We start from the raw sequence: 17,410 nt of genomic DNA, 5'->3' as shown, positions 1-17,410 counted from the left end.
ATTCCCGCCCACGGCAATAACACTTTACAACAAGTCACCTCTGGCCAGATCCTCTGCGGACTGATTCATTAATCTCTGTACACATTCACATTTATAGTTATGTTCATATACACTACACATACATACATACTTTGCATTTTGCACACTCTGTTTAAACTCAATTTAATTTCCTTAATACACACTGCACAGTTAGTTCTCTTTTTATATTTTGCACACACATTTTTATTTTGTATATATCTTTTCATATTTTATTTTGTGAGTTTAGTATATTTAGTTCATTCCATTAGGTGTCTGTAAAGTGTTAGGCGCTACTCTGACAACAAATTTCCCCTTGGGTATTAATAAAGGTTATATCTATCTATCTAAGTTGAAGTAGGTGTCATTGATATAACTGAGAAAATCTGAGAGAACATTGAACATGATCATTTTAGATGAGCACAACAAAATCACAACTCAAACAAGGAAGCCACTGAGCCCATCTGTTTATACCATTTATTTATCTCTATAAACACTTTGACATGTTTTGCATTTGCTCATGACCACAGTAGGTGTAATATGAATGTGTTATGGACATATTTGTATGATGAATTGAATACTTGGGGGTCATTGAAAGCATCACAGTAGTCTCATTGTGAAGAAACATTAATGACCACCCGAATGCTGTGGAAGATGAATAGAAGAGAAATAAGGAGACACTCAGCACCTTTTAATTGATCTGTGTTGTCGTTGAGTCATGGGTAATGGAGGAAGTAAAGGAGTGTACATCTACCATTTGCCCTGCTTCATCAGCTCGATGGCGTCGTTGATCTGGTCCAAAGTCATGTTGTGAGTGATGAACTCATCCACCTTCACCTTCTTGTCCAGGTAGTTTTTGACCATCTGGGGCACGGCATACTTACCCTTGAAGCCTGAGACACACAATCACTTGAGCAAAGACTTGTATCCAGAATACAACTACCAAGAGAGGTGCAGAACACAAGCGCACAGCAAAGTAGTTCCCAAAGTGATGGTCATATCGGTCTCACCTCCAAACACGGAGCCCTTCCATGTGCGTCCACCGATGAGCTGAACTGGTCGGGCTGAAAAGTCTTCCATGTCCGTCCAGCCAACTATCACGCTGACACCCCAACCTTGCACACAAGACTCCAAGGCGCTGCGCTACATGGAGGAAACAGCACAAAGGCAGTGGGTTTTTTGCCAGAAGGATGCTGGACTAGCTGAGGCAATGTAGGCTTGGTGACTTAATGAATGTTACAAAAACTCCTGCTGGAAAGAAGCAGAAGACATGGGCTCAGTTGACTTTGATTAGGTTAAAGAACACACCTCTTCATTATATCCTTGAACCATATAACATCAAAATCTCCCCACCATGACTGCAACATTGCCGACACACTCCAGGGAGAAGTCCACTCCTCCGTTGGTCATCTCGGACAGCACCTGGCTGACGGGTTTACTGTGATCTTTGGGGTTCAGGAAGTCGGTCGCCCCCAACACCTTGGCCTTCTCGAACTTGTCCGGATTGATGTCGACGGCAAAAATCCTCTTGGCTCCTGCAGCCTTGCAGCCCATGACGGCAGCCAAACCCACAGCTCCCAGACCGAACACAGCACATGTGGAGCCCGGTTCCACCTACGACACAACAGACCTCGGTCAACATGACTCTTCGGTTCTTAAAACACTTGTTCTCCAGAGATACCTTGATGCCACTCACAGGCATGTGTCATTTCAGATGCGATATCTTTCACAGCGGGTTTTTCCCCTTCAACGAAACACGTTGGACAAAGACACACCTTAGCAGTATTCACTGCCGCTCCGTATCCTGTGCAGATCCCACAGCCAAGGAGACAGACTTTGTCCAGAGGGGCAGCGGGGTCGATCTTAGCCACAGCCATCTGGTTAACCACAGTGTACTCAGAGAAGGTGCTGGTTCCTGTAAACTGCAGCAGTTTCTTCCCCTTACAGGTGAACCTGGACTTTGGGAGTGGCAACACATTGTGGCTACCAACCCTGAATAGAGAATTTATTTAAATGAATATGCAGCTTTTATGCCTGGAAATGAAGAACAAAATAGGAAGAACAATCTGAACTATCAGTACCATGGCATCATCAGACAGCATCAAAAGTTGTGACACTGAGAGAAACACGTTGAATACAATGTCTTGAATATAACTGTATGAACACAGCCAAGAGAAAGGAAAGGTTAAGGCTGAAGAGAAACAAAGTGTAAGGAGGAGATGAGTGAGTATTGAGCTCACCATGCTTTTTCACACTGGTTGGTCTTCGGACTCTTACAAAAGCGACATTCTGTGCACTGGGAGATGAACAGAGGAATGGCCTTGTCTCCTGAAAGACAGGAACAATGTTCCCACGTCAAATTAATTCAACTTTTAGAATGCTAAACTTTTAAGAATGGTAAAAAAAAAAAAAAAGTATTGGCTGAATGGCACAGTTAGGCTCAGTGTACATGCATCATACACTTCCACTAATATCCAAGTTAGTAATATTTACTTTAGAGGTTTTGTCAACCGTATTGATCACCGTGTAGCAGAACTTTGGAAAGAGCCAGGCGAGCTGTTTTCTCAGTCACACTAAGCTAAGCTAAGCTAAGCTAAACTACACAACAAACAGACATGAGACAAACCAATATTCTTATCTCACACAGTAAATAAGCATTTACATATTCTAACATATTGTACTGTTCAATTCGACCTGGCTGAAATTCAGTGACTCCGGGCCCGACGCTCTCTACGATGCCGGCTGCCTCGTGGCCGAGGACCACCGGGAAGCCTTCTTTTTCCATACTCTCCAGGAGGTGGTGCAGGTCCGTGTGGCACACCGCAGTCGCCACAATCTGCATTGGAGACAGTAGTCAAACATTTTAAAAGACAAAGACGGGCAAGGGGCCGGTTGTTGGGAGTGTTTCCTCTCAGCGGGTTCAGCAGCACGAGCAACACTTGAACATTTCATTGATATTCATCTATTTGGAACATCATGCATATCACTCTCCATGGAGCAATACACCTCTCCAGCACATTGTCACACACTGGCAGTACCAGGGAAGAGAGGCATAAAGGAGGGCCGTAACACACCGTGATTATGAGGGGGAAAGTCCCTTTTTAATTTTCATCTTTTATTGTGGCATTTGTTTGTTACTAAATTTATATTTTCCCAATCATGTACCCAACATGATAGAGAACAAGTTCTGCACATCATGATCCCGGACTCGGTCATGGTTTTGTTGGGTCGCTCGATTCAACTGCCGGGACCGGACAATAGCATCGGTTATCGGCGACATTGGGAAGAACTGCATTGATAAGGTTGTAGGGAAGGTTACTCTGAAAACATTTCCAAATTCAAAGCCCAACAACTTGGGTGGTCTGGGCAGATGCAGCAAAATCCAGGGATGCACATATGTAATAAAAGTGGGAGAAGCCGTTTCCCAGCTGGGAGAGAAACACACGAGAGATTGGTTCGGCATTCAATACCATTGCCCTCTCCAAGCTCGTGAGAGGCGAAGAGATGGAGGAGGTCAGAGCCCAGATATCTTGTTGCCAGGACAACAACCTCCATCTCAATTTCTGCAAGACAGAGGAGCTGATCACGATCTACGGGAGCCACAGAGAGAAGGAAACGCCTTCCGACATGAGCTCAAAGACAGCAGCTCTTCTTCAAACCGTATATATTACTGTATATAAGGAGAGGGAGGGACAATGGAAAAAGCAAAGCATCACAATATTGGCAATATTGCTTCGATGCACGGACGGCCAGTATCAATCTTTTACAACATAAAGTATTGATATTGCAATTACAAATCAAACCTTTTGGAAACAATTGCTTCCAAATCAACTGGCAGGTGGGAAGACGGGCGATGGCAGCGTGGAGCCTATAAAACAAAGGTCAGACGCCTGATGCAACATTTACGACTTGGCTTGTTTGGTCAGTGAACTGAGTGAAAACGTCATCTTATTAGATACGACACATGTTGGCAAAATACATCATTTGCAGTTAAAAAAAAGATAATAAATGGAAAATATATCGCAATATATGTCAGAGCAATACTCAGAATATTAGAACCTTAATGTGAACCGTCTGTGTACGTGTGATTATGTGTATGTGTGTGTGCGCGTGTGTGTGTGTGCGTGTGTGTGTGTGCATGCACGTGTGTGTGTACGTGTGTGTAGGTGTGTGCGCGTGTGTATGTGTGTGTACGTGTGAGTATGTGTGTGCGTGTGTGTGTGTGTGCGCACGTGCGTGTGTGTGTGTGTATGTATGTGTGTTAGTGTATGTGCATGTGTATGTGTGTGTGTGTGTGTGCATATATGTGTGCGTGTGTGTGTGTGTACATGTGTGTGTGTGTGTGCGTGCGTGCGTGTGTGCGTTTGTGAACGTGTGCGTGCACACGTGTACGTGTACACGTGTACGTGTGTGTGTGTGTGTGCGTACGTGCGTGTGTGTATGTATGTGTGTTAGTGTACGTGCGTGTGTATGTGTGTGTGCGCGTGTGTAAGTGTGTGTGCGTGCGTGTGTGTATATAAGTGTACGTGTGTGTGTGTGTGTGTAAGTGTGTGTGCGCATGTGTAAGTGTGTGTGTGTGCTGATAGTGGACGTCTCTCACCTTGATGCGGACCTCGTTGGCCTGGGGCGGGGCTACCTCAACCTCCTCTATCACCAGAGGCTTGTTGGGCTCCCAGGCCACTGCTGCCTTGCACTTGATGACCTGCAGGGCGGTTAAACCACATGAAATGACCCAGCAATGAGATATGGCAAATATTGCTGAGGACTGTGAAATGTTATCAGGAACGGTTTCAAACAAAGGAGCCATAATGGTCCCGATCCTTTGATAAAGGCTTTATAATAAAACACGGTCAGCAGCTTTTCACATTGACTGTCTATCACATCAAGAAAACAAATGGGTTTAAAGTCCGACTCTCACCACATTTTTTATTATTGTTGTATTATTAATTGATGTAAACAGTAAGTGCTTTCGATAACTCTGTTACAGCTGCTCCTGGCTGAAGCGAGCTTGAAAAACAACAGTTTAAAGTCCACAAACTATTTGCCAAACAACATTTTTGACAAGCGCCATTAAACCGCTGAGTAATTCACTCGCGTCCGATTGGATAAATCAAGGGGTGTGCCTTGAATTCATGAGTATTTCCTTTAATGCTGCTGTGGTCTTCCACTCGTGTGTTTTATCATGACCATCCGCCGCCTTGCCAATATCAACACAAAACTGGCTGGATACATTCAAACTGTGCCAAGTCAGGACATGAGCCATTTCCCTGAGACAGAAGGCACAGAGAGAGAGACCGAGATTAAAAGTCAGAGACATAAGGGGTCTGGTCGAGATACCCAAACACTATTACATAATGTGACTTATCTGTAACCAGATACGCTGGAAAATACTGCGCAGGAAAGCGCACTCCTGCCACTTGAATCAGCCTCACTAATGTGAACTGCACAGCCAGCAGAAGAAAAATATTCTTCATGAATTGCGTGACGTACTGATCCATTGTGGCATATCATGTGATCAAGGCAAACTGTCATGTACATATTGCAAAGAAAAAAGGAAGGGAAAGGATAAAAAAACATACATGTGTTAGATTATACTCACCTTACCAGCTGTGGCCATTTTGGCTGCAAAGATGAGGCTATACAAGCTGGAGAGAGGAGTTCAGGATCGTAGAGTAGTCAAGTGACACCTGGATTTGTATTTAATGGAAAGAAAACAGGTCGACATCCTAAAGGGCAAGGGCTTCCTGAAGTGGCCGCATACGTTGTTCATAGTCTGTAGCCACTCCCTCCCTTTCCACATTAGCCACACTCCTGCTCCCTTCCCAAGATCACGTTATCACTTCACAGCTTTGGGAAGTAAAAGAAAACGCAGGAAAGTGTAAATGAGCTAATTGACCCAGAGACATGTCGCGAGGGGCTCGCTAAATTACAACGTCTGAACACGCATGAAGGTAGAGGAGTCCTTAAGAGTGTCCGTTGGGCAGGACAGTGTTCACGTCTCACTTTATCAGAGCGATTGAGAAGAAAACGGGCATCGCGCAATCTAAAGTGAAATCGATTGAGGAGAACATCTTTCATCACATGAACCCAGAGTGAGGAAATGCCTTGCTGCAAGGCCGGGGAGGGCAACCCCAGACACAAGGGGGTAGGCTCGCAATGAGTGTGCTAGAGTTCTTTGGATATGTTATGATTTCAATGTCCTGGTTATGAAGACGTCTTGCCTATAAAGATGGGATTAAATGAATAATCCGTTAGTGATTTCTATTTTCCCGTGGTGTCATAATGAAACACAACGCTGTGAAGAACATGTGAAGATGGCTCTTCATATCAAAAAAGGTTGCGACCCGATTTAAGGGAGGACAATGATGTGGGAGTTTGTGACTCAGCAGCTGACGCTGAATGATGTAACAGTTAATGGTTCAAACTATTCTTTTGTGCTTTACTCTGAAAGATAATGTCCCAGCTTTTTCCATCTAAAGACAATAACTGACCTTTCTGACTCTGTTTTATAGACACAAGTTCACAAGTTACTGTACTTTGAAGCAGGAGACAAACACACACACATACAGATAGATAGATAGATAGATAGGTAGATAGATATACACATACATACACAAACAGTATGTACAGTATATACATGATATAGTGTTGACTGTGAATATGCCAAATAAGGACAAAAGCCACCATACCTCCCTTTTTTTTTAAAGGAGTGGGTCAATAATTGCTGTTAATTATTAACATCATTGCCCAAAGTCTGCCTGGTGGTCTGGGGGAGTGTGACGCTCTACTCTGCTGTGATAGGATGCAGTTTCTGCAGATATGTATAGTTGTAACACTACGCTCCAATTCAAACAAACACAGATATAATTAAGCTAGTCTGACTAAATCTGACCTAAAACTATTTGGACTGACAAGAACAGGGAAACCACTGATCTGCTCTTCTTGTTTAAACTCTACACATGATTCTCACAATTGGCAAGAAATGCAGTCTTCATAGTGTGTTGAGTGTTCAAAGTCAGGCACACGCACACTGTGCATTATCTGATCGATCTCTTTATTAGGCGCATGTATGTATACAGTGTTGAGATCCTGTACAAGAAAGCTGCCAGCCACGGAATAATTTGATTTGCTTGGCTGGAAGCGACGCTGTGGTTTTATTGTGGGAAGATGCTCAGGACCGTTCGGATGCTGAGGAGACAAAACAAACAACATTCAGACCCTCAGATCCAGTCAGTTAGTAAATCCTGAAGAGCGGCACTAGTGTGGAAGTGTATATCTACCATTTGCCCTGCTTCATCAGCTCAATGGCGTCGTTGACCTGGTCCAAAGACATGTTGTGAGTGATGAACTCATCCACCTTCACCTTCTTGTCCAGGTAGGCTTTGACCATCATGGGTACACCGTCCTTACTCTTAAATCCTGAACCACAGGGAGCACACACTTTTTTTTAAATCAGAGCAAATGGGGTTTTATCTTTAAAATACCAGGCGTTTACCATCACTGCTCCAGCTACTGACAGGCATTAGATAAGAGACATAACGCTGGTTGCCGTCACAGAGAAAAAGCTGCTTATCTGAGACAACTCTCTTTGTCTGCTCATACTACCATTATTGCTTTTAAGACCCGCCTTTTTGAGACGACTACCAATCAGAAATAACAACCTGTTACTGTGACAATATCTCACGGGCGTCTCACCTCCGAACAGGGAGCCCTTCCATGTGCGGCCAGCGATGAGCTGAATGGGGCGGGCGGCAAAGTCGTCGATGTCCGTCCAGCCGACCAGCACGCTGACGCCCCAACCTCTCACACACGACTCCAAGGCGCTGCGCTACACGGAGGAATGGGCATGTCACCGCAAGGGTCTCAAATCTGCAGGGGAGCTAATGAAAAAGAAGGGTTTTCAAAAGTCACTCACCATGACCGCCACATTGCCGACACACTCCAGGGAGAAGTCCACTCCTCCGTCGGTCATCTCGGACAGCACCTGGCTGACGGGTTTACTGTGATCTTTGGGGTTCAGGAAGTCGGTCGCCCCCAACACCTTGGCCTTCTCGAACTTGTCCGGATTGATGTCGACGGCAAAAATCCTCTTGGCTCCTGCAGCCTTGCAGCCCATGACGGCAGCCAAACCCACAGCTCCCAGACCGAACACAGCACATGTGGAGCCCGGTTCCACCTACGACACAACAGACCTCGGTCAACATGACTCTTCGGTTCTTAAAACACTTGTTCTCCACATATACCTTGATGCCACTGACAGGCATGTGTCATTTCAGACGTCTGGTCTTCAACAGAGCGGTTAAATTTCTGACCGCGGGTTTTAGCCTTCAATGATACATAACAGACCCACCTTAGCAGTATTCACTGCCGCTCCGTATCCTGTGCAGATCCCACAGCCAAGGAGACAGACTTTGTCCAGAGGGGCAGCGGGGTCGATCTTAGCCACAGCCATCTGGTTCATGACAGTGTACTGGGAGAAGGTGCTGGTTCCCATAAATTGCAGCACCTTCTTGCCTTTACAGGTGAACCTGGACTCTGGGTCTGACATCACATCAACATCCCTGAGTGGAGAATTTGTTGGAATGAAAATATGGCTTCAGACATAATGTTTGCATTACCCTTGTTTCAATCGAGGTGAAATACATATTGGTTGCCAAAAAAGAAAAAAAACGAAATAAGTGGTTCTGTGCCATCTTTTGACAAGACATACAGGTGCTCCTCTGACATAGTGAGTACCACCACATATGTAAAGACACAGTAAATGTGATGTTAATGCAGCATCAAATGGGTCTATAAACATCCTGGATTCATGCAATGAAGAGATGAGCAGAACAAGAGGAGCTCACCAGGCATTCACACACTGGTTGGTTTTGGGGCTCTTGCAGAAGCGACATTCTCTACACTGGGGTATGAACAGGGGGATGACCTTGTCTCCTGAAATTTAGACACAAAGCTGCCACGTCAAAGGAAATTCAGGCCAACTAACAAATCAGATGTTGAGCTTCTGTATGGAGCCGTTAGACAAAATTCAACTTTCGAGGGTGGGAGCTTTTACTGACCGGGTTGAAACTCAGTGACTCCAGGCCCGACGCTCTCGACGATGCCGGCGCCCTCGTGGCCGAGGACTGCAGGGAAGCCGTCTTTATGCATTCCCTCAAACAGATGGTACAGGTCCGTGTGGCACAATCCGCTCGCCACAATCTGCGGCCAAGACAAACGACCACACAATGAAAACGCTGATGCGGATGTCTCTTGGCAAAAGTTGGGTATCGTGCTTCTTTTAAGCATTCGCCATTGAAATCAGAGCAAAGCAACCGTACCAGTGGACAAAGGAATGGATTGTATGTTAATCTGCTCCAGCATACATCGCAAACATTAGCACGTATGACTGAAGAAGAACCTGAACACAACTTCTAACTACGATTCTGTAAGGTGATAAGTACCTCTGACCAAAATCAAAGACCTATTGTTTCAAAATGTACATTTTGAGTGTGGGCTACATATGGACTCTTGTTCCTTAAACACAACTACTTGGTTAGGTTGAGGATAAGAAGATACTTTGATAGGTTTAGGGAGCAAAACTACTTGGTTAGGTTTGGAAAAAAGATCGTTGTTTGGGATAAAATAACGACTGAAGTATGCAAATTCAGTGACGACTTCACGGACGTTGACTTCTTGTTGCACACGGGGAAAGAACAGCAGTCTCCATGGTTTATGTTAGACCCTTGTCCCGCCCCTTTCGTCCCACCCTGTGCTGTCTGGTTAATGATTACATAGGATTGAATAGGAAATGATTTTGTTGGAAATCTATGAATTACGCTGCATTACTTGTTTTGAGTATATGTGCGAAAACTGGATAAGAACGGCTTTGGCCCGCTATGAACCCATCCTATTTTATCCACTCCAGATCCAGAGGAAGACTTTCATCAGTCGGTTGTCCCTTTGGATTTCTGGGTTGGGGAAGTCTTCAGAGTCTTCAGGAAGAACGATATTCATTCACCTTTCCTGTGTCCGTGTGCACACACGTCTCCAGCGTAGGCGTCTCTCACCTTGATGCGGACCTCGTTGGCCTGGGGCGGGGCTACCTCGATCTCCTCAATCACCAGAGGCTTGTTGGGCTCCCAGGCCACTGCTGCCTTGCACTTGATGACCTGCAGGGCGGTGGAATCTCGAATTACCGGGTGCTCCTATGCCACAGTTCAACTGTGCATGATGTAAAGGCTATTCCCTCATCTAGGAGCCACCACTTTGACTTCATACCATGCAAACTACCATCGCAGCAAACATAATCATTCATTGCATGTGAACGGTGGTCGATTACAGTTGGTACTCGATACTTCTGATCCTGAAAGAGTAAACATCACTTCAAAGTTATTTTGGTCTCTTTTAAATTCCGATGTGGACATTCAGGAACTTTTCTTTGGCTCGCCAGCTTCTCATCTGCGCCAGTTTCAACAGCTGTGCAAATCTGTCTGGATAGTTTCAAACTAGAAGAACGTGCAATAGCTCACTGAGGCAGAGGGGACAGCAGTAAAAAAAATAAATCCAAGTGGAAAAAATCGAATGTGCAAAGACAATAGAATTGACTGTTCGTGAGAACACTGAAACCCATTGTCAAGGATCAGCTTGCTACATTACTAACCTCCACATTATTATGAAAATATTAGATAATATATTAAATGTCAGGATAAAAAATCTAATTGTTTTAAACAACAATGTGAACGTAAATGAAATGTGAATTGAAGTCCGAGATTTTGCTTTTTCTACCTACACACATTACTATTACACTGAAACAATATTATACAAAACTAATAAAAACATCACAGGTGTCCTGTACACAATTACATATTCTCTTATTGAATTGTATACCTACCTTACCAGCTGTAGCCATTCCTGCAGCGAAGCTGAAAGCGAATATTAAGGACGGAGTTGAGAGAGAGAGAAAAAGAGCTGCTGGACCGAAGAGTGGGGAGGAGAAACATCAGATGTGAGGTTTAAATACTGCTGAATGAAAAAGTTGTTATGCAAACATCCACATGGGCAGGGACTGACGAAGGCATTGCTGTTCAATATATGGTCCTCCACACCCTGTGTTCTAACTCAGTATTATCATATAAAGCAAATATTGCCAACTCTTTAAAGCTAAAGATTTATTGGAGTGTGTTGTAATCACAGCTTCCCTTTGCTTTGGTTCGCCATACACACACACACACACACAAATATACTGTATGTCGGTGCATTTGATTCCCTGTTTGTGTGCCTTGATGGTTAGCTAACATCAACCACTGTGCTCTGTGCTCATGGGGCCGTCACCACTGATAACGCTGGAAGAGTGACGCCCACCCCCAAGTGAACGCTGTTAGCTATGTCGGCAATGTGGCCGTTGTTTGCCGTTGGAGAGCCTCTTTAATACCACACATGTACAGAAAATCCTCCTCAAAAGATATTTTTTTTACTTCAATTGAATTATAGTGGCTCTATCAGGAAACGGGCCAACATGCTTTGACCACTGTGGGCATTTAAAAAAAGGTGGAGCCACGCCTTTGTAGTGTAGGAGGCCACCACATGACCTGGATAACAGATCAGGTGGAACAAATTGAGAATGATGAAATCTAAATATCACGAGAAGAGGGAGCATGGTGAAAAGTTATTATATGTACATCACAAATAGGAAAAAAACACCTGTAGATCATCAACATGGAATGCAAGAAAAAACATGCGTTTTTCTATTTGCGTTTTTTGTTTTTATGCGTTATACTTAGTCATTTAATACTCTAACAGTGTAATATGTTGTGACAAATGTTTATATTTCTAATTGATATGAATTCAAAACTAGCTTACAATTGTATTAAAGTTTGTGGAGCCTGCATGGAAAGCCAGCCGGTACACAAAGAACCCAAAATATTTCAACCACATACACATCAGATGCAAGATGTTATGTTATGTTATTCATATGATGAAGTGCTTCTACAGAGGAGCCACTGATCTGATTGGTGGGCAGGGAGAGCAGCACAGTGTGTGCTGTGTGAGGAAATAAAGTGTGTTAAAGAGGAGTCTGACAACACTGACGGCAATTCAAAACCGCTTTGTTTTTAATATTGTTTTAACAATCTACTAATATCATTGACATGGGTGACATTTTACAGATTAATCATTTGCGAACATGTTGCAAACGCAATGTGCATTTTCTAGGATCAAACGCACGGGAATTAGTCAACACAGAGGACACATCCAGCGCTAATTAGAAGAACGGTCGAAGACTTAGTGGTGAAAGAAGTCAAATGAGACAGAAGATGGACAATCCGATTCACGACACGGGCTATAATCAGAATTCTTCAAAAATCTTTTGCTTCAAAAAGGCACTATATCAGAAAATAATTGTCTCTGATGTGTGGTAACTCGCGCTAAACCGTTGAAACAAATGCCTCTATGAATGGCGCACTCGAGCCCCGTCAACCCGAAGCTGCCAGTAATGAAGATAACCATCAATCCCAGGTCGCTCTATAGCAAAATATAACGCAATATTATGAATAGCTCCTTTTTCAAAGAGACAATACAATTTTTGTACAAAATATTGGGACCGTACATCTGGTTTACTTAAAGTTTTATCAAGCATCAATCATTCTGAAAGCACTGGGGTCCAATTCACACTAAGAACGGCGTCGTTAAGTCGGGCGGGGGGGATTACATCATTATAGTTTCATATCAAAATATGCTCTCAGGGCCTGCTTTCAGTATCATTTGATGACTTTCCTGTGAGCAAACTTAAAAACACAATAAAAAAAAAAGACAATCTGCATCTATACGTGTAACGTCATAAATCTCCGCTCTCGGCTCACAGACAATCATTATTTGATAAAGTTTTGATACGTTTTCTATCAAAAGGAAACTAAACACAAGAATCTCCTGTTTTACAGTGACAGATGAACAACTACGATGCAAGAGGATAAAAAAAGGAAAGGGGAACCTTCCTAGAACCAAGAATGAAGGGGACTTTTTTGAAAACATAAAAAATAAACGGTCACATGGAGCAGAACAGTGTATATTTCATTGAGCACCACTAGCTGTGGTGCTGAGCAGCTTCAATCACTCACTCGTACTGTACACGCATTAGTATGAGGAACGAGTGGTTACACAATGCTTGTCGGAGTGCAGGAGAGTGGGAATGTATTGTGTGTGGAAAGTCTTTTTTTCTTCTCAAACACAGCTGCCTCCGTTTAAGAATGTAGTCGACCCAAAACTCAGCGGCACAGAGGAAGCGTTTGAAAGATGGGAGTGTCTAACACGGAAGAAAAAATATATATGGAGCAACGTAAAAGTGCAGTGACACACAGTAATACCCGAAACCATGCAAGCAAGTGCACACACACACACACACACACACACACACCCACCCACACACACCTCTAGTCACCTTTTAAGTCACAGCGCAAAGAAAGCGTTTTTACAAGGCATTAAAATCATTGAGGGCTCTTACAACCTGAAATCACAGCCAGACTCGTCTTGAATTAAAATATGATTCTTATGTGTCGCACGTCTTCGAGAGACTCAGCTGACCCAGCTTTAAACTCCAGCTTTGACAATAAACTGGACTGTATGTATTGGCATTGGATTACAACTATTAAGTGATATTAAATTAATCTGCAACATGAAAAACTGTACAAATACGCACCAAGTTGGTGGAGTAAAAAAAATAAAAATACAACGTACAATCACACCGATGCCAGTGATGGTGATACAAAACAACGCAGTGGGACGAGAGGTCAGCCAAATAAAAGTGTAGCAAACCATTAGGGTTTGAGTTTAAATACATATTTCCATTTTCTCTTTCTCCACAAGCAGAGACTTACTATTAGTCTGCATTGAAATGTTGCCTTCTTAAATTTTAATTTCGGAAAGATTTGAAAATGTTTAGAAGGATAAAGTCCATATGCTCGGAGTTGAGGGATTAAATTAAGATTTGTTGACATTTTATAGTTAAATGTTGTCACTGGAGTATACAACAAAAAAAAGTACATGCATTGTTTTCTCCATTTTGGCAGTGTTGGACTGACCCCGAGCCGGCGTTACGGAGACAAATGAGCTTGTAAAGCTGAAGTTTGTGAATGCTGATTATGCGCAGTAAATTATCTCATGATAGCGAGTACTGGACATTTAACCCGACAACCCTCTGAGCCCAATGGTTTGTTTGGAGGAGGAGAGGCAATACTTCTCGTGTCTGTACGGTAAATATGAAGCTACGGCCAGCAGATTATTAGCTTAGCATTGAAAAACAAGAGAGGGCCAAAAAAAAAAAAAAAAAGGTGTAGAAATGCTTTTATGTCGATGTATTTTAAGATCTACGAGTGGGCGGGGCCATGGAGAGCAACACCACTGCCCATATTCAGTGGGCCGCATAACCAAGATATGAACCCATGTACATGATTTGTCTCGCATTGGACAAAGGTTGCGCCATCTTGGGGTCCGATACCCAGTCAGTAATAATACATCCATGAGTGATACGGGTCCGTTTCTCTCTGGGCTACGCTAAAGCAGAGCGCCTGCTGGATGCGGCTTCGTGTCTGCCGTACAGACACGAGAGCAGCGCGGATCTTCTCATCCGACTGCAGAACCAAAGAAATCAAAATGAGCTCATTTCCAAAAAGAAGTGTCAAACGCTGGCTTTACAGAACACGGCGCTGCGTCGACGAGGGGAGTTATCTGCCGCCCAACATCTTCTGATGGTTGGCGACTTTTTTTTTTGCCGTACGACATCATCGCCGCTGTTGACGAGAAAGTGCCACGAGCTCAATTTCAAACATTCGGAAAATTGCCATTTGTCCAACACACACACACACACACGCACAAGGCTTAACATGACAAATGCAAGAAGCACCCCACACACACACACACACACACACACACACACACACACACAAATCTAAAAGTCTTTGACACAAAATAATTCGGGAAAAGTGTAAGTGCTGTCTTTCTGTGTGTGCACCACAGGTTCTGCATGGTTAAGTAAGGCAAAGTAGAATTAACGACCGTCGGAAGTGTTTCTCCTTTTGTTTGAGGGGGGTTACTTTATGGCAAGCTAGTGGCGAGGAGGCACCTGCGCACATCTCGGTCCTCGTTGGAAGACTTGTGATCCATCTTGACCCGTTCGGCAACTTCTGGGGTTGTTCTGGTTCACGCCACTCCGGGAGAGAAGCGGCTGACTCAGTCGTCGATGTCCTCGTACACGTTGTCGTCGATGGGCCGCGCCGACGACGGTTGGATTTTGTGTCGGGAGTACTTGAGCTGCAGAAGGTCTCCTACCTCGCTGATGACACTCAGAGCCTGTGGAGACAGTCGCGCAATAAAAAAGAAAAAAGAAGCTGTCACCATGAAGGCCAATATGTGGCTCGGGGAAAATGAAAGCTGCACCAAGCAAGATTTTTATGGAAGAAAAAAAACACACCGGTCTTGTAAGTTTAAATCACAAACATGGGCTGGAAGAGAAAACACAGCTGACTTTAATGCTGCAGATGGACCCGATGTTTCCCCAAGTCCCCGGTCACACATTTGTTAGGGCACAGGAGAAGATGACTTCCTTTCTCTGTCTTAAAAGTGCCTTATTTATGAGTAATGTCATTGGAAGTTCTTACATTTCACCATTTCAAATATGTCACATGGTCAACAATAACGACACGAGCTGTGTGTGACTGGATGCAATGTTCTGTACTATTGAAGACAGAGTCTCCTGGGTTGATCCTGCTGCTGTCGGATAAAAAAAAACCCTGCTGACAGACATATATTTTTAAAGACAAAGAGCCTCAACACAATCTGTCCAAATAACAATCTCCATCCAATTATGAAAAGTCAGCCTTAAAAATAAAGTGTTTAGCTCGCTACAGGCTTTCTGTTAGCGTGTCTATCTCTTTGTTGCTTTATCTAGCCAGCTAGCTAGGTGACATTATTATAGGTGACATTATTTGACACCTAGCTAGCTATCAAACTAGCTAGCTAGGTGTCAAATAATGCAATCAAGGGAATGACAGAATGTGTGTAGCGAGCTAAACAGCTAACTAGCTAGCTGGCTGGCTGGGAAGCCGGGGTGACGGATGCTACAATGCTACAAATAAAGCGACCTCGGTCCGTTTTCACCGTTTCAAGAAGTCAGCGTGGATCAGTATGATTTGTCAGGCTGGATATTAATGTGGTCAGTAAAATGAAACGTCTTCAGGAGGACAAAAGAAAAGGAATTAGGGTTTATGTGCACGTGTGTGTGGGCGCGTTCGATTGAGAAGTTAAAACTGCGAAGATAAAAGAGACGCACAAATCGACACGACACATCAAAGTACCCGAGAGCGATACGGAGAGGACGGCTAACAAAGAGAGACTTTAACATCGTGACAGATAAAAGCACTACAGCGCGACAATACTCCCACGCCCTGTCCTCGCTTCATTTTATTTTATTTCTTTTTGAAGAGCAAAAAAAAAGAAAAGGAGGGACGGGAGTGGATAAGAGCCCCCCCGATACGACAGCACTTCCCGGAGACACAGCACACATCTGGGCCAGCTGAGCCACGAGGACAGCCCAATTAGACAAGAGACGGCTCAGCCGCTGCGAGAGAGGATCTGTACTTAATGCGAGAACGAGAGACCGGCCAAAGCTTTTAACGGTGACTGGAAGAGGACGAGCAGGCGGGTCTACGGGGAGCTCCGTATAGTGGAAGAGGAGAGGAGTGGGCGGCTCTCTGATGGCTCGCCAAGGAAGCGATCAAATGAGGAAATAGGACGACGAGAGTGGAGGTTAAGCACGGGGGGGAAAGGCACCGTTAATACTCTGTGCATTATCACCTGCAGGACGACGCTGGCACACACACACACACACACACACACACACACACACACACACACACACACACACACACACACACACACACAGACACACACACACCTCAAATGACATCTGCACAAAAAGCAAAAAGACATTTGGGGTCACGGCAGATCACACCTGTGTCCTTCTGACTGCAGACAGTTTTCCCGCCCACTACACCGCCCTTCTTCTCATTCCAGTGTCGTCATGACCTCTTTGGCTTGAATTCAAACTAATTGAAGGTTATTACACAAACCTGGAACAGGAAAGCTGTTATTAAAAAAAAAAAGCTTTTAGTATCAACTGGTACTACTGAGGAAGGCATGCCAATGGTGGAATATTTGTACACCCTTTTCTTCCTTCTGGGCGTCACAGCAATAACTTGCAAGTCTAGCTAACAAGCTAATTGCTGGAAAACACATTGTGTCTACAAGTCTAGTATTTGTGTGCAGCCCATGAGCGTCAAACTCAAGGTCCCAAGTCATTTTATGTGGCCCACGGCAGCTTGAAAGGCATATGCTTGTCTTAAAATTAAAGTCTTTGCTGCTTTAC

At 44.0% G+C, this 17,410-nt stretch overlaps 3 protein-coding genes across 3 annotated transcripts in view; all 3 read right to left on the bottom strand.

The window, feature by feature from the left end:
* Nucleotides 1–554: 554 nt before the first annotated feature.
* LOC137787545 (alcohol dehydrogenase 1-like) lies at nucleotides 555–5,873 on the bottom strand. Its single transcript, XM_068580102.1, has 9 exons — nucleotides 5,615–5,873; nucleotides 4,616–4,717; nucleotides 2,710–2,851; nucleotides 2,256–2,343; nucleotides 1,791–2,007; nucleotides 1,369–1,629; nucleotides 1,026–1,158; nucleotides 770–908; nucleotides 555–660 (listed from the first exon to the last, which is right to left on the bottom strand). The coding sequence occupies exons 1-9, from the start codon at nucleotides 5,630–5,632 to the stop codon at nucleotides 627–629; spliced, it is 1,134 nt and encodes a 377-aa protein (XP_068436203.1). The 5' UTR covers nucleotides 5,633–5,873; the 3' UTR covers nucleotides 555–626.
* Nucleotides 5,874–7,046: 1,173 nt separating this feature from the next.
* Nucleotides 7,047–11,144, bottom strand: LOC137787484 (alcohol dehydrogenase 1-like). The gene is made up of 9 exons (XM_068579985.1): nucleotides 10,889–11,144; nucleotides 10,065–10,166; nucleotides 9,075–9,216; nucleotides 8,862–8,949; nucleotides 8,366–8,576; nucleotides 7,931–8,191; nucleotides 7,711–7,843; nucleotides 7,296–7,434; nucleotides 7,047–7,203 (listed from the first exon to the last, which is right to left on the bottom strand). Exons 1-9 carry the CDS (start codon nucleotides 10,904–10,906, stop codon nucleotides 7,170–7,172), a joined length of 1,128 nt encoding a protein of 375 aa, XP_068436086.1. The 5' UTR covers nucleotides 10,907–11,144; the 3' UTR covers nucleotides 7,047–7,169.
* A 3,162-nt stretch (nucleotides 11,145–14,306) lies between these two features.
* Nucleotides 14,307–17,410, bottom strand: part of LOC137787483 (serine palmitoyltransferase 2-like) — a 16,395-nt gene continuing 13,291 nt past the window's right edge. Inside the window, exon 12 of the mRNA XM_068579984.1 lies at nucleotides 14,307–15,336. Coding sequence (XP_068436085.1) covers nucleotides 15,217–15,336 — 120 coding nt within the window. The 3' untranslated portion in view covers nucleotides 14,307–15,216. The remainder of the gene's footprint in view (nucleotides 15,337–17,410) is intronic.

The sequence above is a fragment of the Clinocottus analis genome, unplaced genomic scaffold, assembly GCF_023055335.1.
Source record: "Clinocottus analis isolate CAN_PGR_092001 unplaced genomic scaffold, fCliAna1.0.p SCAF_17, whole genome shotgun sequence".
NCBI lineage: Eukaryota > Metazoa > Chordata > Actinopteri > Perciformes > Cottidae > Clinocottus > Clinocottus analis.
Note: the sequence above shows the minus strand (reverse complement) of the source record. Positions and strands in the feature narration are given on the sequence as shown.

Bases quoted from the DNA above. Each gene is read 5' to 3' on its own strand.
- LOC137787545 (XM_068580102.1), bottom strand. The intron at 2,852-4,615 runs GTGAGAGACGTC...TCTCCAATGCAG, and splicing joins CCAACGAGGTCCGCATCAAG to ATTGTGGCGACTGCGGTGTG. The intron at 2,344-2,709 runs GTCGAATTGAAC...CCTGTCTTTCAG, and splicing joins AGTCACTGAATTTCAGCCAG to GAGACAAGGCCATTCCTCTG.
- LOC137787484 (XM_068579985.1), bottom strand. The intron at 8,950-9,074 runs GTCAGTAAAAGC...TCTAAATTTCAG, and splicing joins AGTCACTGAGTTTCAACCCG to GAGACAAGGTCATCCCCCTG. The intron at 8,577-8,861 runs GTGAGCTCCTCT...TTCTCCACTCAG, and splicing joins AACCAGTGTGTGAATGCCTG to GGATGTTGATGTGATGTCAG.